General features: G+C 38.9%; 1 protein-coding gene across 5 annotated transcripts in view; it reads right to left on the reverse strand.

The window, feature by feature from the left end:
- OXR1 (oxidation resistance 1) overlaps window positions 1-23,493 on the reverse strand; it is a 549,175-nt gene that overhangs the window by 263,500 nt on the left and 262,182 nt on the right. For all 5 annotated transcript variants that reach the window (XM_061439150.1, XM_061439153.1, XM_061439152.1 and 2 more), the window contains exon 3: window positions 14,725-14,921. In XM_061439150.1, coding sequence (XP_061295134.1) covers window positions 14,725-14,921 — 197 coding nt within the window. The remainder of the gene's footprint in view (window positions 1-14,724; window positions 14,922-23,493) is intronic.

Below are 23,493 nucleotides of genomic sequence, written 5' to 3' on the forward strand. Positions count from 1 at the left end.
AATATTCTTTTGGGCAGAGTTGTGAATGAACATGGTCAAAATTTTATTGAGGAGTATGAATTTTTCTTTTTTTTAATGTGTAAAATGTCTTTAGATATGAAGTATGAAGAAAAGCCACATCTTAAAAATATCACATGATAAGAATTGTTTCTTTAAATATATTTTTCATTGAGATATAGTTGACATAGGCATTTGTTAGTTTCAAGTGTGTGACGTAACAAGGGGATATCAATAGTCCGACTTCTGAATGTTTGTAAGATCCTAGAAATGCTTTAAATTGATGATTTTTTTAAAAATGGAAATACTGGGGAAAACTGAACATATCAATTCACTGTTTAAATTGCCATTATCTCTGTCCCTGAATATTTAAAATAAAGTAGATATTTCTTAATAATCTGTCATTTTTTTCCCCCTAGTCATGGTGAAATGGGAAAGTCCCTACAAGCATTGGTGGGTGTAAAGGGCACGTTTTGATGGCTGGGACTGCGAAGGACTTATTGTCATAGGAATTCAGCAAATTTCAAATAGGATCATGATTATTTCTCCACCACAAAATAATGTCCATTTTAATTATTCCATAATTTTAACCAATTTAGCTTTAATTAGGCTGCTTAGAAATCATTAAATGAATTGACAGGTACAATTTGTTTTTACTAAGTTATAACTTATGCTGCAACTCAAACACTAAACCAACACTAGTAGCTCAGGGGAACCCCCGGGCATTGACATTTCTTAATCCACTGATCACCACCATAATTAAAGTGTGTTCCTTGATCCTGGGTTGATTACTTCTGACAGAGAACAATAATAAAATTAGGGGAAAGAGCATAAGACACATGTACAAAATTTGATGGAAACTTTGTAAACCAGAGTTGGCAAGCTTCCATAGCATGTTATGAACATTACCAGTCTATAGGGGGTATCAAACAAATGTCTTTTTCTTCTTTCTGAGTATACCTACTACTGCTTAGTAAACTTTAGTTAAAATTGTATAAACGTTTCGTTAAGAAATCTGATTTCTCTTGAAAGAAATAAAGTGTTCATATTTATTCTAGAGTGGAAAGTGAGTTTTCATCTGTGAGTTGTCTTAGGTTTCACGTTTTAAAGTGGACTTTAAATGGAAATTTTAAAATGACACTAAATAAAAACCCATTCAAATTCCCCTCTAGCACATACGTACCCACAGACACAGATTCTCATATACTGGATAATCCCAAGGTCTGCTTATCCTATAAGTGAACAAAAAACTGAACTTGGATTTTCAGCTATCTTTAAATTCCACTATATTAGTAGAAAGGGCCCGCTCTATTGCAATGTGATACTTCTACATATGGGTATGTTTGTGCTTAGTCACTCAGACACGTCTGACTCTTTGCAACCTTTTGGACTATAGCCCACCAGGCTCCTCTGTCAATGGGATTTTTCAGGCAAGAATACTGGAGTGGTTGTCATTTTCTTCTCCAGAGGATCTTCCTGACCCAGGGATCAAACCTGGGTCTCTGTGTCTCCTGCTTATTGCAGGCAGGTTCTTTACCTACTGACCATGGGGAAGCCCACCTCTACATATGCACCAGTCTTTAAAATTTGTGAAAATCCCAGGTCCATTTAGGGAAGTCCAGATTCCATGTATAACAAGGAAGCTCAACAACAGAATAATTTTCCTTAAATAATCTTCTGACCCAGAAAATATAAGAAGTCATCAAAATATCAAAACAAACTTCAAAACAAAGTCATTTTTCTCAAGAACATAATTTAATTTGAATCCTCAGAGCAGTTATCCATTTTGTTTTTGTGCTTATAGATAGTGACCTGCATGACAAGTTGGTTCTTCTGATTAAATCAGAGAGACTTCCTGGTTTTACATGAAGAATCTTCTAGCTTGGGAAGAAGGTAGGTGCTGGTTCAGTGATGACCTAGTTTTATGCTGCAGAATGTATTGCCTCCAGCAAGAGTAGTTTTTTCCATTTTTTTCCCCCTCTGTCTCCCATTACAGTATTTTTCACTTTAGAGTTGATCTTTTTTATTCATATAATTAAAAAGTCTGGATTCAAAATGAGAGTCATATAAGTTATGTGATGATACTTTAAAATGCCTGGTGTATTGCAATTAAAAAGCAGTTAAATATGTCTTGCTTTCCCCTTTTTAGAATTTCCAAACCAGTTATTACTGCTTTAATTTTACCAACTACTCAGAAAAATTCCCAGGGAACCCCTAATTTAATAGACATTCTTTTCGATATATAAGCAGCCTGGGGTTAGCAAGATACACATTTGTATTTAATTGTGCTTCATTAAGTTTGGAGGTTGAAAGTACTCTATTCTGAAGGCAGGGCAAAGGACAAGATCAGTGTATGTCAGACTTTTTCAATTCCATAGAAGAGTAATAGTTCAAAAGAATAGTTTAGGGATATTTCCTAACAATTTTGACAAGTGAGGAGGTTTAAAAATAACACATCTTATTAAAAATTTCTACAGAAGTAATACACATATTATGTCATCATTTCACAGACATAATGTTAAAGTATCATCCCTTTGGAGAAGGCAATGGCACCCCACTCCAGTACTCTTGCTTGGAAAATCCCATGGACAGAGGAGCCTGGTGGGCTGCGGTCCAAGGGGTCACAAAGAGTTGGAGGTGACTGAGCGACTTCACTAACATAAGAAAGGAGTTAAGAAAAGAAAGACAGGGAAAGAGAGAAGGAGGGGAAGAAGGACAGAAAGAAGAAAGGATGAGTAAAAAGAAGGAAAAGATGGTCACTTTGGTCAAATACATGTAATTTCATGAAAAACTAGTATTTTTTTTTTTTTTAATGCATTTGTTTCACCATCAGTGGTATGGACTAGCCCTTGCAAAACCACCCACTGAGATCTCTGTCAATGCTCTAGTCTCATTTTTGTTTTTGAGAAAAGAACCTGACCTGAAAACATTTGGAAGATAAGCTGTTTACCATTAGTTATCAACCTACTTAGATTCTTTCCTTGGTTTTGCCACTATTTCCAGTGTGATTGTGAATAAATCTTCAACTTTCAGACACTTAGTTCCACAGAATGCTACCTAGTGGCCATAATAAGTATCCACTCATTAATGTTGAGTGGAATGTTATTAATATAAGCATTCACCCAATTCAACATGTATTTGTTAGTAACCTAAGACACAGACAATGCATATGCTAAAATGCTGTGGATTTATCCATGTGATCAAATTTGGGGAAGGGGTGGCCAAGTATGGGGGGAATTGGGGTGGAATTCTAACACTGTTGTAGGCAGAAGGAAATACTTCCATAAAGCCCATGACACATCATACAGAAGCATGGCTAGAGGGCAGGGCTGGGGTCTGAGACGAAGCTGGACAGCAAACTGGGGCACAGAATGAAAGGTCTATAGAGCAACAACCTTATCTGGTGGGGAATGAGAAACTGCCAGCTAAAAACCAAGAGATAAGCGAGCATATCCACAAGGATCAGGACTGGAGGCTGGCTTCATATATGCAGGAGGGAAGGGATCATGGCACCTCATTCAAGCCATATCTTTAATGCTCAACAACAATTCACTAATATTCATGGAGAACCTCCAAGGTCTAGGCACTTTATACAGACAACTTCATATACTCTTCACAACAGCCTTTTTGGGAAGCACCAGTTTTCATTTTCTTTTGTAAGTAAAGACACTGAGCTTTGAGTATCTTGTCCATGGTTTAAGGATCTTGTTCATGGTCACATAACTGGCAGGGGGAATGGGATTCCAACTTAGACATCACATTTCATAGGCCAAGTTCCTCACTGATCCACCCTGCCTTTGGGAGCAGAAGTAGGAACTCTGTAAGTACTATGGGATGCGTGACTATCCTGCCTTCCTGCCACGGGTCAAAACCATTCAGGATCTCAGAGAGCTGATCTTAGCACTTTTCCAGGCAAGTTGATGCCTAAACCACTCTTAAGACATAACAGCTGTACTTCAGAAAACAAAACCCAAACTTCCCAGTACATGTGCTCAATTTGTTACACTCCCTTGATACTTCATTTTAATATTCTTTGCTACAACGTATTCTTTTCTTAGAAATGAAGAACATCTGGGCACCTCCTCTTTAAAACAATGCTGGGAAGCTTGAGAATCACTAAATTTCCCATCAATCATTTTCTTCTTCATGCTGCAAATATCAATTCTTCATGCTACAAATATCAATTCCATTAGTCTTTTCATAAACTAATTCTATGCCAAGTGAAAAACAACTCTTTGAAATAAATCTATTATTATACATCAAATGCCCTGTAATTGAAACCAGCTTAATTGATTTCTCAGAACTGTATCATTTATTTGCTAGAATGTTTACAAAAATTGTATAAGATTTAAACACATTTTACCAAGTAACTTTTCTATTGCCTTCTTCCCTTAACCTGTTTTACTGTTCTTTAAAAACTTATCATTCTTTGACAATGTGTTAAATATCCCATTTATTTATGGCCTGTTTTTCCCAGTAGAATATAAGCACCTGAGCACTTGGACTTCATCTATTTTCTCTTGTGTTCCTGGCACTTCAAATAAGACCTGGTATGTACTAGGCATTTAGTAAGTACTTATTCAATTAATAAGTGGATAGGTTAACAAATGAAGGAACATATTTTCATATATGGAAAATTCTGAGTTAAACACATGCACTAAATAAACCCTGAATTTGTTCCTCTGAATACAACTAGAAATTACTGTGTAAAGAATAGTGACTGGTTCATCATAGGTGGTATCCAACGAAGAGAAGGTGGTGCAGTGAGATTAATATAGAAAGGATAAAAAGTAGAGACTAGGCATAAGGGCAAACAGGAGATTAAAAGGGGTGAGCAGACTGTTAGTTTCCTTGACAAGGTGAGGACCTGAACGTAAGTCTCAACTGAAAGAAGGTTCCAGAGGTATTCAGACACCTGTTGGCCAAGGAGTGCCCTACTGGCCCTGTTTGGAAACCCTGCAAAGCTAGGAACCTGGGAAGGCTAAACTCAGCCCTTTTCTGTCTTCTCCTTGAACTTGCAGAGAGCATTTAAATAGTGTAAGTAATTAAAAAAAGGGCTTTAAGTATAAGATATGACACCATTAAACTCCTAGAAGAGAACACAGGCACAGCGTTCTCTAACATAAATAGCAGCAACGTTTTCTTAGGTTGGTCTCCCAAGGCAGAAGAAATAAGAGCAAAAATAAACAAATGGGACCTAATCAAAGTTATTAGCTTTTGCATAGCAAAGAAAACCATAAAACAAAAAGACTACCTAAGACACAGCAGAAAATATTCTGCTAACAATGCAACCAACTAGTGTTTAATTTGCAAAATATACAAACACCTCATACAGCTCAATATAAAAACAAAACCCAAACAAACTGACCAAAAAATGGAGACAAGGCCTACATAGACATTTCTCCAAAGAAGACATACAAATGGCCAACAGCCATATGAAAAGATGTTCAACATTGCTAATTATTAGAGAAATGCAAGTTAAAACTATAATGAGTTTTCACCTCATGACAGTCAAAGCAGCCATAATTAAAAGTTTACAAATTATAAATATTGGAGGGGGTATGGAAAAAAGGAACCATCCTACACTGTTGGTGGGAATGTAAATTGGGGCAGCCATTATGGACAACGGTATGGAGGGTCTTTGAAAACTAAAAACAGAGTTAACATATGATCCAACAATCCCATTCTTGGCCACATATATGCAAAAGACAAAAACTCTAATTTGAAAAGATGCATGCACCGCAATGTTCAATGTAGTGTTATTTATAATATCCAAGACATGGAAGCTACCTAAATGTCCATCGATGAATGGATAAAGAAAATGTAGTATATGTATGTATATGTGTGTGTATGTATGTGTATATATACATATATATATGGAATAAAGCCATAAAATGAATGAAATAATGTTATTTGCAACAACACGGATGACCTGGAGATTATCATACTAAGTGAAGTAGGAGAAAGAGAAATATTATATAATATCACTTATATGTAGAATCTAAAAAAATGATAGAAATTAACTTATTTACAAAACAGAAACAGACTCACAGATATAGAAGACTGCTGCTGCTGCTAAGTCGCTTCAGCCTTGTCCGACTCTGTGCGACCCCATAGACGGCAGCCCACCAGGCTCCTTGGTCCCTGAGATTCTCCAGGCAAGAACACTGGAGTGGGTTGCCATTTCCTTCTCCAATGCATTAAAGTGAAAAGTGAAAGTGAAGTCGTTCAGTTGTGTCTGACTCCTAGCGACCCCATGGACTGCAGCCTACCGGGCTCCTCTGTCCATGGGATTTTCCAGGCAAGAGTACTGGAGTGGGGTGCCATTGCCTTCTCCATAGAAGACTGTTAAAAAAGCGGAAGAGACTTCCCTGGTGGCTCAGATGGTAAAGCATCTGCCTATAGTGTGGGAGCCCAGTTTGATCCCTGGTCGGGAAGATCCCCTGGAGAAGGAAATGGCAACCCACTCCAGTAGTCTTGCATGGAAAATCTCATGGATGGAGGAGCCTGCTAGGCTACAGTCCATGGGGTTGCAAAGAGTCAGACACGACTGAGTGACTTCACTTTCACCTTCACCAACGGGGAAAGGTTGGGGGAGGGATAAATTAGGAATTTGGGATTAACAGATACACACTACTATATCTAAAATAAACAAGGCCCTACTGTATAGCACAGGGAACTATATTCTACATCTTGTAATAAAGTATAAAAGAAAAGAAACCCCCCCAAAAAAATGTATGTATAACTGAGTTGCTTTGCACAACAGAAACTATCACAACATTATAAATCAATTATGCTGCAATTTAAAAAAATTAAAATGAGGGCTTTGCTAACTCTAAACTTTTTATTTTCTAACAGATATCAAGGTTGTATGATCTTATTCACTGCTCCTCACAGCAGGGGTTCCAATCCTTCTCTAGTGTGCTGAGTTTTCAAAGCTCTTCCTTAAATTGAACTTCTAACAGGTCTCCTCCCTCTTCCCCCAATGAGAAGGGCAAGGATCGTCACCTCCACCTCCCCTAGCACCCCTCTCTCACTCCTCTGTCCCATCCCTAAAGTTTATTGAGCACTTACTGTGTGCCTCACACTGAACTAAGTGCTGGGATTAGTGAAATTTATGGCATCCTTCCCTCCTCATAAGAAGTGACACTTGGTATGCAGACAGACAACACTAGAAGATAAGGAAGACAGGTAGGTGCCAGATGCAAGGCAGCTGATAAGCAAGGACAGTGGAGGGTGGTGAATAGTGGCTGGATCTATGCAGTCAATAAAGATCCCCTGTGTTTTTACAATCTGATGTGATTTGTCCATCTTTTGGATTCCACTGCACTTGGAGTGAACCTCTCCTGCCCTTCCTGCTCCTCTCTCATCTCCCCTCTGCACCCCACCCCTCACCATGGCACTGGGGGGCATCTGTCTTGTGTTCCACTCAATGACGTGCCTGCTTTAATCAGACACTCCCTCCCCCCAACTCCCCCCCGCCGCCACCACACACACAGTAAACACCTTGAAAGCAGAGATCTCTGTTTTACTCTTTTTATTCTGAACAGCATCTGCTATCAGGCCTCCCACAGCAAGGTCTGATCGGAGATTAATCAGCATTTTGTGTCAATGAATGACTCTGATTACAGAGCATCTACTCAAGAGCTGTCGCACTTCCTAACTTTCAAGGGGAAAATCTCAGAATGGAAAGAAATGAGCACCTTTTACTAACAGTCACAGATGCTGGAATTTTGGCTTTAAGACTCTGAACCAAGGAACAAATATTACCTGGACCGTACAAGCTCAGCTTAGGGAGCGATGGGACACTTTGGGGTCCTGTGTGCTTAGCCTTCTTCACTACCTCTACGCCTACCTTTCAGCTCTTTCAGAAGTCCTTGCATGTAGTTCTCTGGATTAAAGGTAGCAAGTACGTGGAGTATGAAAAATGAGTCTATTATTTGATTTCATCTTCCATCTGGTTTTTTTTTTTTCCTTCTTCTTTTTGGACACAGCACGAGGCTTGTGGGATCGTAGATCCCCGACCAGAAAGCAAATCTAGGACCTTGGCAGTGAAAGTTCGGACCCCTAACCACTGGACCACCAGGGAATTCCCTCATCTTCCATTTAAAAAAAATTTTTTTTTGATTTTATTTTATTTTTTAACTTTAAAATATTGTATTGGTTTTGCCATATATCGAAATGAATCCGCCACAGGTATACATGTGTTCCCCATCCTGAACCCTTCTCCCTCCTCCCTCCCCATACCATCCCTCTGGGTCGTCCCAGTGCACCAGCCCCAAGCATCCAGTATCGTGCATCGAACCTGGACTGGCAACTCATTTCATATATGATATTATACATGTTTTTAAAGTAGGGATTATGTTTTTCAAGGCTATGCAGGTTCCTCATATAAACTGCCAAACTCAAATGGCTTTATTGAGCATGAACAAAAATTAGAGTAGGGAAGAATTCTATTCTTTTTTCATCTGTTTAGCCATTAGAGCTAGTCCACTAATTTAACGTTGTATTATTCTAGTTCTAATTAGCACTTTGGTTTAAAAATAATCATAGAATTTTAAGTATGTGAAGAACTTCAAATATCTAGCCCAGTTGTAGGTCACAGCTCCTTAACAGAACATGCAATCAATTTAGTGAGCTAAATTAAATGACTACATTAAATTTAAATGACTGCATTTAAGACATGAGAAAATAACAATTATAATGAATAGAAAGGAAATGTTTTCTGAAAATTTTTTTCAGCTGTGTTGTGGTTGAGTGTGCATGGGGTAAGTAGTGTAAAATATGTTAGGCAAAATGCTAAAATAGTTCCCAATATTTCTTACCCCTCTCACCCTTCCTGTGATCCCCAGGCCTGTGATGGTGATGGACATCACTCCCATGATTAGCTTTCGTTGAGTTTCAAACATGGAGATCATCTCTGTGGCCCTGACCTAACTACACAAGCCCTTTAAGGGCAGAAAGCTTTCTTGCAAGCCCGAGGAGAGAAAGTCAGAGATGCATCATGGGAAGTATCTGACACACAGTTACTGGCTTGAAGATGGAAAAGGCCACATGACACGTGAAGAGAGTAGCCTCTGAAAGCTAGGAGTGAAGCTTCAGCCGATCGCCAACAAGGGAAAGGGGACCTCAGTCCTACAAAGGAGAAGAATTGAATTCTGCCAACAAAAGGAATGAACTTGGAAGCATTCACTCCTTTTGTTGGAGGTCTAGCCTTCCTTAGCTGGACCAATCTGCAGACAAGAACTCAGCTCAGCTAATACCTTGAGTTAAGCCTTGTAGATACACCCTGATCAGAGAACCTAGGCATGCTATGTGGACTTCTGACCTATACAACTATGAACTGATAAATGGGTGTTGTTTTAAACAGCTAAGTTTATGGTAATTTGTTTCATTGCAATAGAAAATGTATACAGTATTTTACATGGTCAATTGTAAAGTAAAGAATGCAAGAGAAAAAAAATACTCAGAAAGACCAATTTGCTATAAATCTATCACTGTACAGATGAGAAAGTTAAGGTCAAGTGTTGGTAAATAACTGTGCAAGACTGTACACTTAGTGACAGAAGCAGCACAGAGAAAGCTCTTTCTTTAGCCATAGTCCTGATACCGTGATTACAACTGTTTCAATCTAGCTAAAGACTCATATATCTCACATTGAAAGAGAAAAGCTTTTCCCCTACTTATTTCAAAACAACAAAATTTTATTACACTTCTTGTAAGATGAATTATTCTCCTACAAAAAGTAATGAATTTATGCTGTGCCATGTTTTGGTTGCTATAATAGGCTTAATATATTTCTGCTGCTGCTGCTAAGTCGCTTCAGTCGTGTCTGACTCTTTGTGACCCCATAGACGGCAGCCCACCAGGCTCCCCCGTCCCTGGAATTCTCCAGGCAAGAATTCTGGAGTGGGTTGCCATTTACTCCTCCAAATATTTCTGCTATTAAGAATAATTAAGGACCTGAATCTACTGCCTACATAAGGAGGCACTAATTTCTCTTTGTAGAGTTCTCTCAATAGGAAGTAGATCCATAAACAAGTTCACGAGGGATAAAAGCTGAGAGATCAAAAGAAATTTCTAGAAAAGCTACTGCAGCCACTCAGCCACTAAGGGACATTTAAATAATTCCAAAAAAGTTTTAGCTCTTTTTGAAAACGTCATTTATTTTTAATTGAAGTTCTTTTTTTAATTTAAAAATTCTCTGAATTATTGCTTGAATTTTCATAAATCATTTCATTGCTAAATTTAAATGTAGTAGTCAACTTAGCCACAAGAGGGTTTTTCCAGTTGTGTGAGTCATAAGTTGAGGCACTGAAAGCTATGTTTATTTGTTTTTTTTTTTTAATTTATATTGGAGTATAGCTGCTTTACAATATCGTGTGAGTGTCTGCTGTACTGAAAAGTAAATTAGTTATACACATAATCCCCTCTTTAGTTTTCCTAGAGTTCCTAGAGTTGCCTAGTTTTTAGTTTTTCAGAGTTACCTGTTCTATATATTAGGTTCTCATTAGATATTTATTTTATACATATGTGTGTGTGTGTATGTGTGTGTGTGCACACTCAGTCGTATCCAACTCTTTGCGACCCCATGAACTGTAGCCCACCAGGCTCCTCTGTCCATGGAATTTCCCAGGCAAGAATACTGGGACAGGTTGCCATTTCTCCAGGGGATCTTCCGACCCAGGGATCGATCTCCCATCTCTTGTGTCTCCTGCACTGAGGCAAGTTCTTTATAAGCTGAGCCACCAGAAAAGTGCATTTTATACATCAGTTCAGTTCAGGCAGTCAGTTGTGTGTGACTCTTTGCAACCCCATTGACTGCAGCACACCAGGCTTCCCTGTCCATCACTAACTCCTGGAGCTTGCTCAAACTCAGGTCCATTGAGTCAGTGATGCCATTCAACCATCTCATCTTCTGTCATCTTCTTCTCCTGCCTTTGATTTTTCCCAGCATCAGGGTCAGTTCTTCCCATCAGGTGGCCAATGTATTGGAGTTTCAGCTTCAACATCAGTCCTTCCAATGAACACTCAGGACTGATTTCCTTTAGGATGGATTGGTTGGATCTACTTGCAGTCCAAGGGACTCTCAAGAGTCTTCTCCAACACCACAGTTCAAAAGCATCAATTCTTTGGTGCTCATCTTTCTTTACAGTCCAATTCTCAAATCCATACATGACTACTAGAAAAACCATAGCTTTGACTAGACAGACCTTTGTTGGCAAAGTAATGTCTCTGCTTTTTAATATGCTGTCTAGATTTATACATGGTAGAGTATATATGTCAATCGCAATCTCCCCATTCAATCATCCCTCCCTTCCCCGCTTCGTAACCATAAGTTTGCTCTCTACATCTATGTCTCTATTTCTCCTTTGCAAATAAGTTCACCTGTACCACTTATCTAGATTCCACATATAAGTGACATTATATAATACTGTTTTTGTCTTTCTGACCTACTTCTTTCTACATGACAGTCTCCAGGTCTCTCCATTTTTCTGGAAATGGCACTGTTTTATTCCTTTATGACTGAGCAATATTTCATTGTATATATGTACCATACTGAATAATATCTTTAAACAAAAGGGTATATTGGCCAGTGGATGGGTTAGTTGGCATGGTTAACTTAAGTGAAATTATCCAGGGATTGCAGTAAAAATATCACTCTACTGTATTTTCGATAGAAACTCTTTTGGCTCACCTCTTTGTCGAAGGAGTTGGTATCATTCTGAGTGACAGAGGCTAATGCTAAAATGTCACGAGAAGGTTAATTTCATTCACAGAGTCTGCTATCTCTGGCTCACAATTTTTTATTTAATTCCTTTAAGGTTCTATCTCTCATCCATAAACAGAGACTATAGTACTTAACAAGACTTGTGAAGATCAGCTGAGATTGAAGGAACTTAACTTATGCCTGGTATTGAGAATTACTCATAAATGGCAATTAAAATTGTTGTTGTTTATCACCAACACATTTACTAAGGGATACTAAATAGACTTGTTCTGCAAAATGATCTTTCAACACAGGTGATTTACATGGTTGCTAATATTTCAATCTTGAAAATGTCTCCAGGTCCAAATTAGTAGAAGGGTGATATCAAAAAAGGAAAGTTGACAATTCTTATGTCTATTTTAATATACAGACATGTCACTGACAGCAGTTATGAATAAAATTCTTGCAAATCCAATACTTAACCATTCACTAGTGGCAGGGCTATTTAAAATAACATAGTTCATCTTTTTGCAATTCAAACATAATTTAGACTTTTATTTTCCATGCTTAGCTCTTTATTTCCTTTGATCAAGCTGGTCAATTTTTTGCTCTCATGTTCTCATCTTTAAGGAATACTGAAGTTGTAAAATAAGTTTTGTTTTCTGAAGGAAAAATACTGTCATCTTAGCTAGTTAATAAATCAGAAAAGCAGCAGATGGTTGTGGACATGTTGAAAGATGGCAGGAGAGGACACTGGGAAATGGAGAGAGGCAGTTATGTAAATGCCATGGGCTTTTGCAGCTGATTGCTTTTTAGAACTCTGCTATTATAAGTTTTACAAATGGAAATATGTTCCTGTCTACCCTCTCTCATATCAAGTCTCATTATAGGTGACCACTGACATCCTGAAAGACACCCATTAAAAAAGTAAGACACAAATAGCTTCATCTGGAAAGAGGAAACCTGAGAACAGATATAGGAAGAAGACATAATGGGAAGAGAAAGCATGGTTTTAGGCGCCAAATCCTGAATACAACTAGACATACATGGAGGCATGCATCTCTTTAAGTGTGAAGGAAGTAATTTAACCCAAAGACAGAGTATAATGACTGCACAAAGTCACATAGAAAACTGGTGTGGGAATCAGAGTTGAAATCTGATACGATTACATTTCTAGATAGAGACACTAAAATATCTGAGAAAAATAATACAAACATCCCATGTTGGGAGTGCAGGGGTATTGGATACCATGTAAAACATGAGCCCTTTAATGTAACTTTGGTAAAAACCATTAAGCCAACAGCATCTACTGTAAGGGTTTTCGGTGATGATTAAATCTCTCCAAGAGATAATAAGCAACACCGCTGCATCCATCATCTTCTTGGGTAAATTCATCTCCCCCATGTATGACCTCTGCCATATATACGTCTAGCAACTTTTGTCTCAATTAGACCACACACACTGAAAATTGTTATTGAGAGGTAGAAATCAAGGTCAAAGACATGATAAGCAAACACTGGTACATAAAAGTGGGCAACACAACTTATTTGTATTATCTCACACACTTTAGGTGTTAAAGTTCAGAAGTATAGGATATTATTCTACTTCAGAAAGAAGGGACACAATGTAGATAGGTTACTTATAATACTGAATATAATACGAATGCTATGTAAATAGTTCTGGGTGTACAGCAAATTTTGGATGGACATGAGTTTGAGCAAGCTCCGGGAGTTGGTGATGGACAGGGAAGCCTGGCATGCTGTAGTCCATGGGGTTGCAAAGAGACGGACACGACTGAGCAACTGAACTGAACTGAATGTGGACAGACCCTCTCCCTAGCCTACTACCTTATCATACAATGGGATCTGGACATGATTCACTCTCTCCAATGTAAAGTAATGTGCAAGGTGAAAACAGACCTACAACATAATTCGTCCTTCTTCAGAATGTAATAATTTTCTATTTTCTTAGTGGCTTTGTTAGTTACAGGCTGACATCAACCACCGCCTCAACAACCCGACAGAACAGGGTCAGCCACTTGAGAGCCTGGAGGGAGAATGAAAAGAACAAAAACCCAAAACCCACAGAGAAAACAGCACTGGCTAAAGACTGGCAAAAATGAAAACATCAGCGCATAAGCTTAAAACTTAGAAAATCATATATCTATATGTAAGTTACTTCTGTTAGGCAGGATATAGAAAGTCTTCAGGCCTACTCTCTTACTTCACTTTGCTGGAGGCTTGTGGTATTTTTCCAACTCTATGTTCAGGCTGTATGAGAAAATGTCCATGGAAACTACCAGAAATACAGTTGCCCCTTTGTATCTGCAAATTCCACATCCACATATTCAGCCAAACAAGGATTGAAAATATTTGGGGAGAAAAATTCAGAAAGTTCCAAAAAAAAAAAACCAAAAAACTTGCAATTGTTTTACACCCAGAACGATTTACATAGCATTCATATTCTATTCGGAGAAGGCAATGGCAACCCACTCCAGTACTCTTGCCTGGAAAATCCCATGGACGGAGGAGCCTGGTAGGATGTAGTCCATGGGGTCACGAAGAGTCGGACACTTACTGAGCGACTTCACTTTCACTTTTCACTTTCATGCATTGGAGAAGGAAATGGCAACCCACTCCAGTGTTCTTGCCTGGAGAATCCCAGGGACGGCAGAGCCTGGTGGGCTGCGATCTGTGGGGTCGCACAGAGTCGGACACAACTGAAGCGACTTAGCAGCAGCAGCATGTTCTATTTGGTATTATAAGTAATCTCGAGATGATTTAAAGTATATGGGAGGATATGTGTAGGTTCTATGCCAATATTATGCTGGTTTATATAAAGGACTTGAGCGTCCTCAGCTGTGGTGTCCTTTAGGGGTCCTGGAACCGATCCCCATGGATACTGAGCAACAGTTATATATATTATATAAACAAGGCGACATTAACCACAGCCCCTCACATTCACGGTTCTGATTGAATAGACGTCATCTACTCATTTGCATAAATCATGGCACTCACCAATGGTGTAGAACCTCTTCAGCTCACTTCTTCGGGAAGGATGTTTCTGGGAATTTGCTGCATTGTTCTGTTCTTCTTCAATGATGGGCGTCTTGGGTGCCGGGGGCTTACTGGCTTGTGGCATTTGCTTTCCTGCACCAGCCAAAGGATTGAACCCTGGAGCAGTAATATCCACCGACTGGGACTTTTTCTTCAACCTACAGGTAGAGCATACCACATGTGATAACTCCTGACTCCAGAGAGAGACACATTTTTTTTTTTCACATTTATCTCCATCATAATTTTTGTCAACAACTGAGCTACATTTGGCCTTGAAAGAGAACAAGGTTTATTCAGAAATTACAGATCTTCCCTACAGTATTTTAAATCCTTCAAATATTTTTGAAACTAGTCAAGGGGAGGGATCTTCTAATCAGAACATTTCATTAAAATACATTCAAATGTAAGGTGATAAAGGACTTTAACTGTTCGAATAGCAAACTAAAATCTGGCTTCAGACAAACACAATGCACTGAGGAATTGCTTGAAGTTTTGAGCAGAGTATTTTTTAATGTCACAGTAAAACATTAGTTAGAAACAAATAATTGCAACCCCCAGAAGAATAATGAAATGTTTATCTGTATAACTAGAGGCTGCCAGTGCTTTTCTGTTTCATTGGTAACAGCATCTTAGCTGGAAAAATTACAGAGTTTATACTGTATCTCCAGATACTCTTAATGACAGTAAGTATACTACTGCTCCTCCTAAACTTTAGAGAGCGGACATAGGTCTAATAGGAAAAGCAAAAGCCCACGAGAGCACGAGAACATTTTTCTTGGTGTAAAAATAATTGGTAAGTGATATGCCTTAAATTCAAATACTTCAAGCTACACAACCTGATATTTGTAACGTAACTGAACCCTAAGCCCAGCATACCCTCGGTGCTTGGTACTTTTGGAGGCTAATGTTAAGTGTCATTTTTCAAGGCTTAATTCCCTACAGAAAACTAGTTGACAGTTTTATCGGTTATGGTAATCACACCTGCACATTTGCAACTTCCTAAAAGTTTCATAAAAGTTCACACCTCCAGGTTTTAGTCAAGCTTTTCCAGTGTATTAGCTTCACTTTCTGCCCCACTGGTCAGACCCTGCTCCTGTTTCTACACTTGGCTTACATGTGGCCTTCTCTTGGACACTTTCTATGACACAGACCTTGGTGGCCTGACACCATTCTGCATGGGAGGTTATTCATAATGAGCTCTCAACAAGTCTTTATTAAATTGAATTTATCAGAGCAAAATTTTTGTTAAAGGAATAGAATATGCCAATTATTAAAAGATTCTTTAATGAAAGCAATGTTTATTCAAATTTAGTCATTTAATTATCACCTGTAGCATATCTGCTATATTTCAGTTCAGTTCAGTTGCTCAGTCAAATCTGACTCTGCGACCCATGGACTGCCAGGCTTCCCTGTCCATCACCAACACTCAGAGCTTACTCAGATTCATGTCCATGGAGTCGGTGATGCCATCCAACCATCTCATCCTCTGTTGCCCCCTTCTCGTCTTGTCCTCAATCTTTCCCAGCATTGGGGTCTTTTCAAATGAGTCAGTTCTTCACATCAGACAGCAAAGTATTAGAGTTTCAGCTTCAGCATCAGTCCTTCCAACAAAAATTCAGGACTGATTTCCTTTAGGATGGACTGGTTTACATACTACCTATGTGATCTACTTAATATTCATGAAAATTGACTTGCTTTATGAAAATTGCCAACAAGTATATTAACAAGTGCTAGACAGCACTAGTCATGAGACATATAAATTAAGATCACTTCACACTCAAAACAGAACCACCAGACTGGCTAAAATGTCAAAGACGTGACATGAAGTGTAGTGATAAGGAGCAATTGGAATTCCGGGACATTGACAGTGGAGACCACTCTGGGCAAATTCCTGCCACAATCTTAGCTGAAGGCATGCATCTTTTGCGTCACTCATTATATTCTTAGTATTTATGCTACACAAATATAGACATATTCACCAAAAGGCCAATCAGGAATATTCATAGAAGCACTATTTATGAATACATAAATATCAAAAACAGCCCAAATGCCTACCAACAGTAGAAATGGGTAAATGGGTTGTGATAATACTTATAAAATGGAATTTTATACAGCTCCTGAAATGAAAGAACTACACCTGCTTGTAATGACACGGATGGGTCTCATAAAAATAACGTGAGCAAAAGGAGGCAGACAGAGAAAGGCTCATGCTATGGAATTCAGTTTATATGAAGTTCAGATAGAACTATCAAACTCTCTCTGCTATTAAAAGTGTGGATAGTGGGGAGTTATTACATTCACGGGCTTTTCAAGTGGTGCAGTGTGAAAGAATCCACCAGCGAATGCAGGAGGTACAAGAGACACAGGTTTGATCTCTGGATTGGGAAGATCCCCTGGAGAAGGAAACGGCAACCCAGTCCAGTATTCTTGCCTGGAAAATCCCATGGACAGGAGAGCCTGGCCATGGGGTTGCAAAGAGTTGGACATGACTGAGCAACGGAGCACACACACATTACACGGACAGAGACAGGAATGGCTTTCTGGGACTCTGGGACTGTTCTGTTTCCTGATCTGGGTTCTGGGTACTAGGATGTGTTTACTTTGTGAAAATCTCATCATCTATGGTTTCTGCATCTTTTCTGAGTATACAGTACACTCCAATAGAGCTTCCATTGGAAATTGGCTAAATTTTTAACTTATTCATTTAAAATTAAGATTATATATAGTTACTGAATAGCTGCTTGCCCCAAAGCAGCAAGTAAAAAGAAACAGAATGAAATTCTTGCCTCTAGCCTCCCAAAGAGGGCCAGAGTAGAGTGAATCTAAAGAAGAACCCTTTCCTCACTGGGTTGGCTGGACCTCGTCCCCCTGCTTTCCGTGAACTGAAAGGGGCTATTCATTCATTCCTTGAAAGGCTACTTTGCATCAGCTAATATTTAGGGGACCAGGAACACACAGCAAACACAAAGAGGCAAAATATCTGCCATCGTGGAATCCTCATTCTCATGGAGGAAGACAAGTAATAAGTAACAAAACAAACCGATATATAACAAATCAGGTGGTGAGAAATGCTGTGATTAAAACAGAGTAAAAGGGATAGCCAACAAAAGTGGCCAAGCATATTGTTACATAAAGGAGAGCCAATGGAGGGCTCTCGGACCATCAGACTTCTGAGAAGAGACATGAAGGGAGAAGCTGTGAGAAATTTGGGGAGAAGTATTTCAGCAAATGGGGAACTTGTTTTTCTGCATTAGAGGAACAAAGTGACTGCAGGAGAGAAGCAGGAGATGAGGTCAACAAGATGGGGTCAACAAGATGCCCTCCATCAACAAGATGGGGTGCAGGAGAAAGAGGACAGATTATATAGAGCTTCAAGGTCATTTAAGAATGAGGCCAGGAGAGGGTCTGATCCAAGGAGGCAGGTCATGATGACTGTATATTAAAACACTTTGTTTGCTTTGCTGAAATCAGGTTGAAGGCTGTATCTCCAAGTTAAGCAAGCTGCATGCAATGACCTTCAAGGAGTCAATACCAAAAATCACTTAGAGTACCACATACTTGAGCAAACAGGGGTTTACTTTGCACAGGATTATGTTCTTATTAATGCCGTGGTCCTCCAACATCATCATTCTTGTCCGAGTCTGAAGTTTATGCACTGTAGCTGAAAGTTACAGTAGTACTGTGAGCAGCATTAGATTAATACGTTAAGAAACAAGGTGAAGGTCATCGAGGCAACAACTTGGATTTGTTCCAACATGGTTTTCCAGAGAAGCACAGTTAGGCACACAAAGATGTAGACTACACTAAAAATATATTAAACCCTAAAAACTCTAAGAAATCACCAATATTTGATCATTTTCACCTACAGAAATGTTAATTTTCTATAGTGCCTTTTACAAACTTTGTTTCAAGATCAAACGAGTTTCAGCATAAAGCAAGTTTTTTTTTGGGGGGTGGGGTGGGGAGAGGCGGTACGAACGAGTAGGAATTGAAAGGAAAGGTGCTACATTTTACTGAAAGAAATCCAACTGCTCTTTGCCTATGTGCATGCTTTGTCACTCAGCTGTTTCTGATTCTTTGCAACCCCATGGACTGTAGCCCGCCAGACTCCTCTGTCCATGGAATTTTCAAGGCAAGAATACTGGAACGGGTTGTCATTTCCTTCTCTAGGGGATCTTCCCAACACAGGTATCAAACCCACGTCTCCTGCATTAGCAGGCAGATTCTTTACCACTGAGTCACCCGGGAAGCCCAACTGCTCTTTAGTTCTCAGGAAAGATTATTTTCAAAATGTAAATGTGACAAGTTTTATCTTCAGTCCACAGAGCAAACTATTTTATCACCAGAAACTGCTTACATTTTATGCTGGCCTGTTTTAGAACTGATCAGAGTTGCTAAATTTATGTCTCACACTGGAGGACATCAGCAATGAATCTTAAATATTTGATAAAGGGCTTGATACTTAATTAATGAAACTCTCCATCACTTCAAATACCTAAGTACTCTACAACTCCTTTTATAGCCCCTGGAATAAGCAAAGGACAAAGGCAAGCAGTCTATATTTTCTCTATTTTCCCTCTTCTTTCTGCTCTTTCCCACCAGACACTCGTCCCAATCAAAACTTGAAGGTGACATGTTTCCACTGTTGTCGCTGGAGTCTGGAATGATGCTAGCACATTTGTGGGCTTGCTTAAGGAAAGGCTTCTATTTGCATGATCTTAGAAAGGAGAACTGTGTGGGTAACCGAATTACTCCTTTAAGGATCCTAAAAATGACTACTGTGGTTGACAAGGAAACCTGCTAAATGCTACCTTCAATTTCCATATTTCATGAAAGGGGAAGTCTTTGTAAATTTTTAACAATGTTCTTAATTAAACGAGTTAAACAAATGTAAATATAGCATAATGGCCTACTTAGGTGTATGGGAGTAATAAATGAAACACTACAACTAGAGACAAAAAGATCTCTCAATAGATACCAAGAGGATCTTTGTTTAATGAGCCTTGCATTACCAAAGGAAAAATAACTGTCGACTTCTTAGAAGGGGGAAAGGAACTGAATAAAAATAGGTGTTTCCCCCTTGGTAGGGCTTCAACGGGCAGACCCCCTTGTGTTTCATCATCTTTGCCTTTTCTTGTTCCTATGTTCTTGTGAACAAACAAGGATTATTCCTACTCCTCCAAACATGTATTCCAATGCCTTCTTTCATCGTGGTAACAAAGTGAGTGAGTGAAGTCACTCATTTGTGTCCGACTCTTTGCGACCTCATGGACTGTAGCCTACCATTCTCCTCTGTTCATAGGATTTTCCAGGCAAAAGTACTGGAGTGGGTTGACATTTCCTTTTCCAGAGGATCTTCCCAACCCAGGGATCAAACCCAGGTCTCCCGCACTGTAGGCAGATGCTTTACCGTCTGAGCCAGCAGGCAAATCCTTATGGTAACAAGGTTGGACATTTTTCTGAGACTCAGTTTCTTCATCTATAAAATGAGGCGGGTATACCTGTGGCAGATTCATTTCAATATTTGGCAAAACTAATACAATATTGTAAAGTTTAAAAATAAAATAAAAGTTAAAAAAAAAAAAAAACAGAACCAGAAAGGTTCTGAGGACTAAGTAAATATCCTATGGACAGTACCTAGCATAGCACCTGCATGGAATGCAAGTTCCAATATCTTTAAGGGGATATAATTTTGTTCAAACTTCTATGGATGCTGAGGAAATGATATCAGCTTCTGCACAATTTTTAAAAACTTTTTATTTTATACTGGAGTATAGCCATACATATACAGGTATCCATAGCTCTGTTGGTAAAGAATCTTCTTGCAGTGCAGGAGACCCGGGTTCAATCCCTGGGTCAGGAAGATCCCCTGGAAGAGGAAATGGCAACCACTCCAGTATTCTTGCCTGGAAAATCCCACAGACAGAAGAGCCTGGCAGGCTACAGTCCATGGGATCATGAAGAGTCGGACATGATTGAACACACATGCAGAAGGAAGGAACTTATGTTGACTTTAATAGAAACATAAGAAATCTTTCACTCATTTCAAGATAATGGAATAGAATTCATGAATATTTTGGCTAAGGGCTTAATGGACATCCTGGAGCCCAGAGCTTGTGCCAAAAGTGAGTGAATGGCTTTAAGCTGCTCATCACACAGGACTTCTCCCCAAGATGTGGGTCAATCCTCTATTTCAACAGCTTTCACCAAGGAGAAGCTTGCTCTAAGCTTCTTCATATCTGGCCCTTATTACCGTGGTTTATTACCTGTTGTACTCTTCTGGTCTTACCTTTCCTTTCCATCTCACACTGAGGGATTTGCACCTTCCCATCATCTCCACTCTTCCATCATCTTCCCTTTAAGTCATAACCAAGCAGTACTTTTCATCTTTCTTTGTCTGTTATGCTTTTCATCTTTTAATAGTTTTGTTAACTTGGTTGAATACTGCATGATAGAACTCTACCTTAAGCCTGAACTAAACTCTGGTATGATTTATGTATGTAAGAAAAAATATTTTCATTTAACTTGGGTTCTTAACTGGAATTACTTCTCTCCCATCAAGTGGAATTTAAATTGTACCTTCATGATAATTAATCAGATATGTTCCTGAGCTCTGTAGCTATCTGAGAAAAAAATTAACCTCATATTATCATTTATTATATAGTATTAGGATGCCCATAGCAATAATAGAAACCATTGGGAAAACCTACTATAGTATAATGGGAATATTCCCTAGGTCATAGGAAAAGTTTGGTTGGGAGGCTAAAACTTAGGGAAGCTGGAATCCAATCAGAATATTTGGACTAAAAAGCCACACTTTAGAATTAGGAGATAGAGAAAAATTTCAGCTCTAACATTCACCAGCCATGTAACTTTGGACAAGAACTTTGACTGGGTCTCTATTTTCTTACTCATAATGGTGGTGTTCACACTATATGCCTACTTGACCCACGAGAGTTATTGTGAACAGAAAATGTGTTAATGTTAATGAAAGCACATTGTAAAACTCCACAGAACTCTGTAGTACACAGCAGTAGCTATACAAAATCACTCTTTTCCCAATTCACTTGGTCTATACTTAAGCAAACGTACATGTACACACACATACATGGATACATGTGAATGGCTGTGCCCAAAGACTCAAGGCTTGTAGTCCTTTCCAGTCATTTCCAACAAGACGACCATCTGTCATTTGCACAACTCATTACTGTTAGCAAAGCTGTCTCCTTGCTTCCTAAAAGAGCTAATGCAAGGATATTTTTTGAAGTAGTAAAGCTGCTGAGAATGCAGATTTTCCAAGTTGGATACTGTGTACTGCAAAAATGTCAAGTCACTGAAAAAGAGCTTTTGAGAGCAAATGCCTGAAGAATTTTCACACTGCAAAATTAAGGGCTTTTGTTACCCCTTGTACAGTTTGACTAAAAATCAGCAGCTAAGAACAAACCACAAAACCAGCAAAAAACAAGCAGATTCAGAAATCCAACAAGAAGAAATGACAGATTGGAAACCTATGCATTAAAACAAGAAAACAATCCCTTGGGGTATAGAGTATGCCAATTACAGCCTGCTCTGTTACAGCTGTAGCCAAACTATTTTTGTGCCCCTACAAACAAGGATTAAGACATAAAATATCATTAACACGGGATCACGAATTACACAATGTTCTTTTACAATTCAAAACCAATGCAAAAGTTTCAACAGAAGTACCCTTCAGGAGTGCAGACTGGCATTGGAACCATTAATGGGACAGCAAAACCAGATACCTTGCTATAATAAGATGTTTCTAGCCCTGTATTCATTCTAAGAGGTTGATGCTGTCCTATCTTGGAGATTCAGAGAACAAAAAATTCAAGAATTGAGCCAAAGGTACAAAGATATGTAGAAATGGTTTGCTAGAAATTCTCTTATTAGATGCAACTGAATTCAAATCTGTGAAGAGCAAGGCCAGCTGTATACAATATCAACCAAATAGAAGCATACATGAATCCATTGCTATGATAACCTAAATTTATAACAAAAATAATAGAAATTAAATCCAAAACCAATCTGCCTCTACAGAGTTCAATAAACCCTAAAGTAAATGGTTAGCCTTTCTTATTGACCCTTCATGAAAAAGACATCCAAATCCTTGAAATCTGCCAGGTGGTTTATTTATATCTTCATGCTTATACCAGCCCAGAGAAAAGAGGCTGGAGAGAAGCATTTTTCATCAGGATGCTTACCACCAGATCAACTGAATTCCTACATTCAGAGAAATTCCGTCTGTTCACCATTTCACTCCTAGGACTTAGCACGCGTTCATGGGTGCTTAGTCACTCCAGTCGTGTCCGACTCTGCGACCCCGTGGACTGCAGCCTGCCAGGCTCCTCTACCCATGGGATTCTCCAGGTAAGAATACTGGAGTGGGTTGCCAAGCCTTCCTCCAGGGGATCTTTTCAACCCAAGGATCAAACCCAAGTCTCTTAATATCTCCTGCCTTGGCAGGCAGGCTCTTTACTGCTAGCACCTGGGAAGCCCAGGACTTAGCATAATTCTTGGCATATAGAAAGCACATCATAAATAAACTGTTAAATGAATGAGTGGTTTCATGATGGGAAAAAGCCACAAGAGATAATACACAAATGCAAGCAACTTCAGGTATAAAGTCTATGAAAATAAGCTAAAAAAGTAACTAATTTTGGACAGTTTGGGGGCAGATGTAATAATCAATTTAGTACATCCCCACTCAAT

Source organism: Bos javanicus, chromosome 14 (assembly GCF_032452875.1).
Source record: "Bos javanicus breed banteng chromosome 14, ARS-OSU_banteng_1.0, whole genome shotgun sequence".
NCBI classification, from domain to species: Eukaryota; Metazoa; Chordata; class Mammalia; order Artiodactyla; family Bovidae; genus Bos; species Bos javanicus.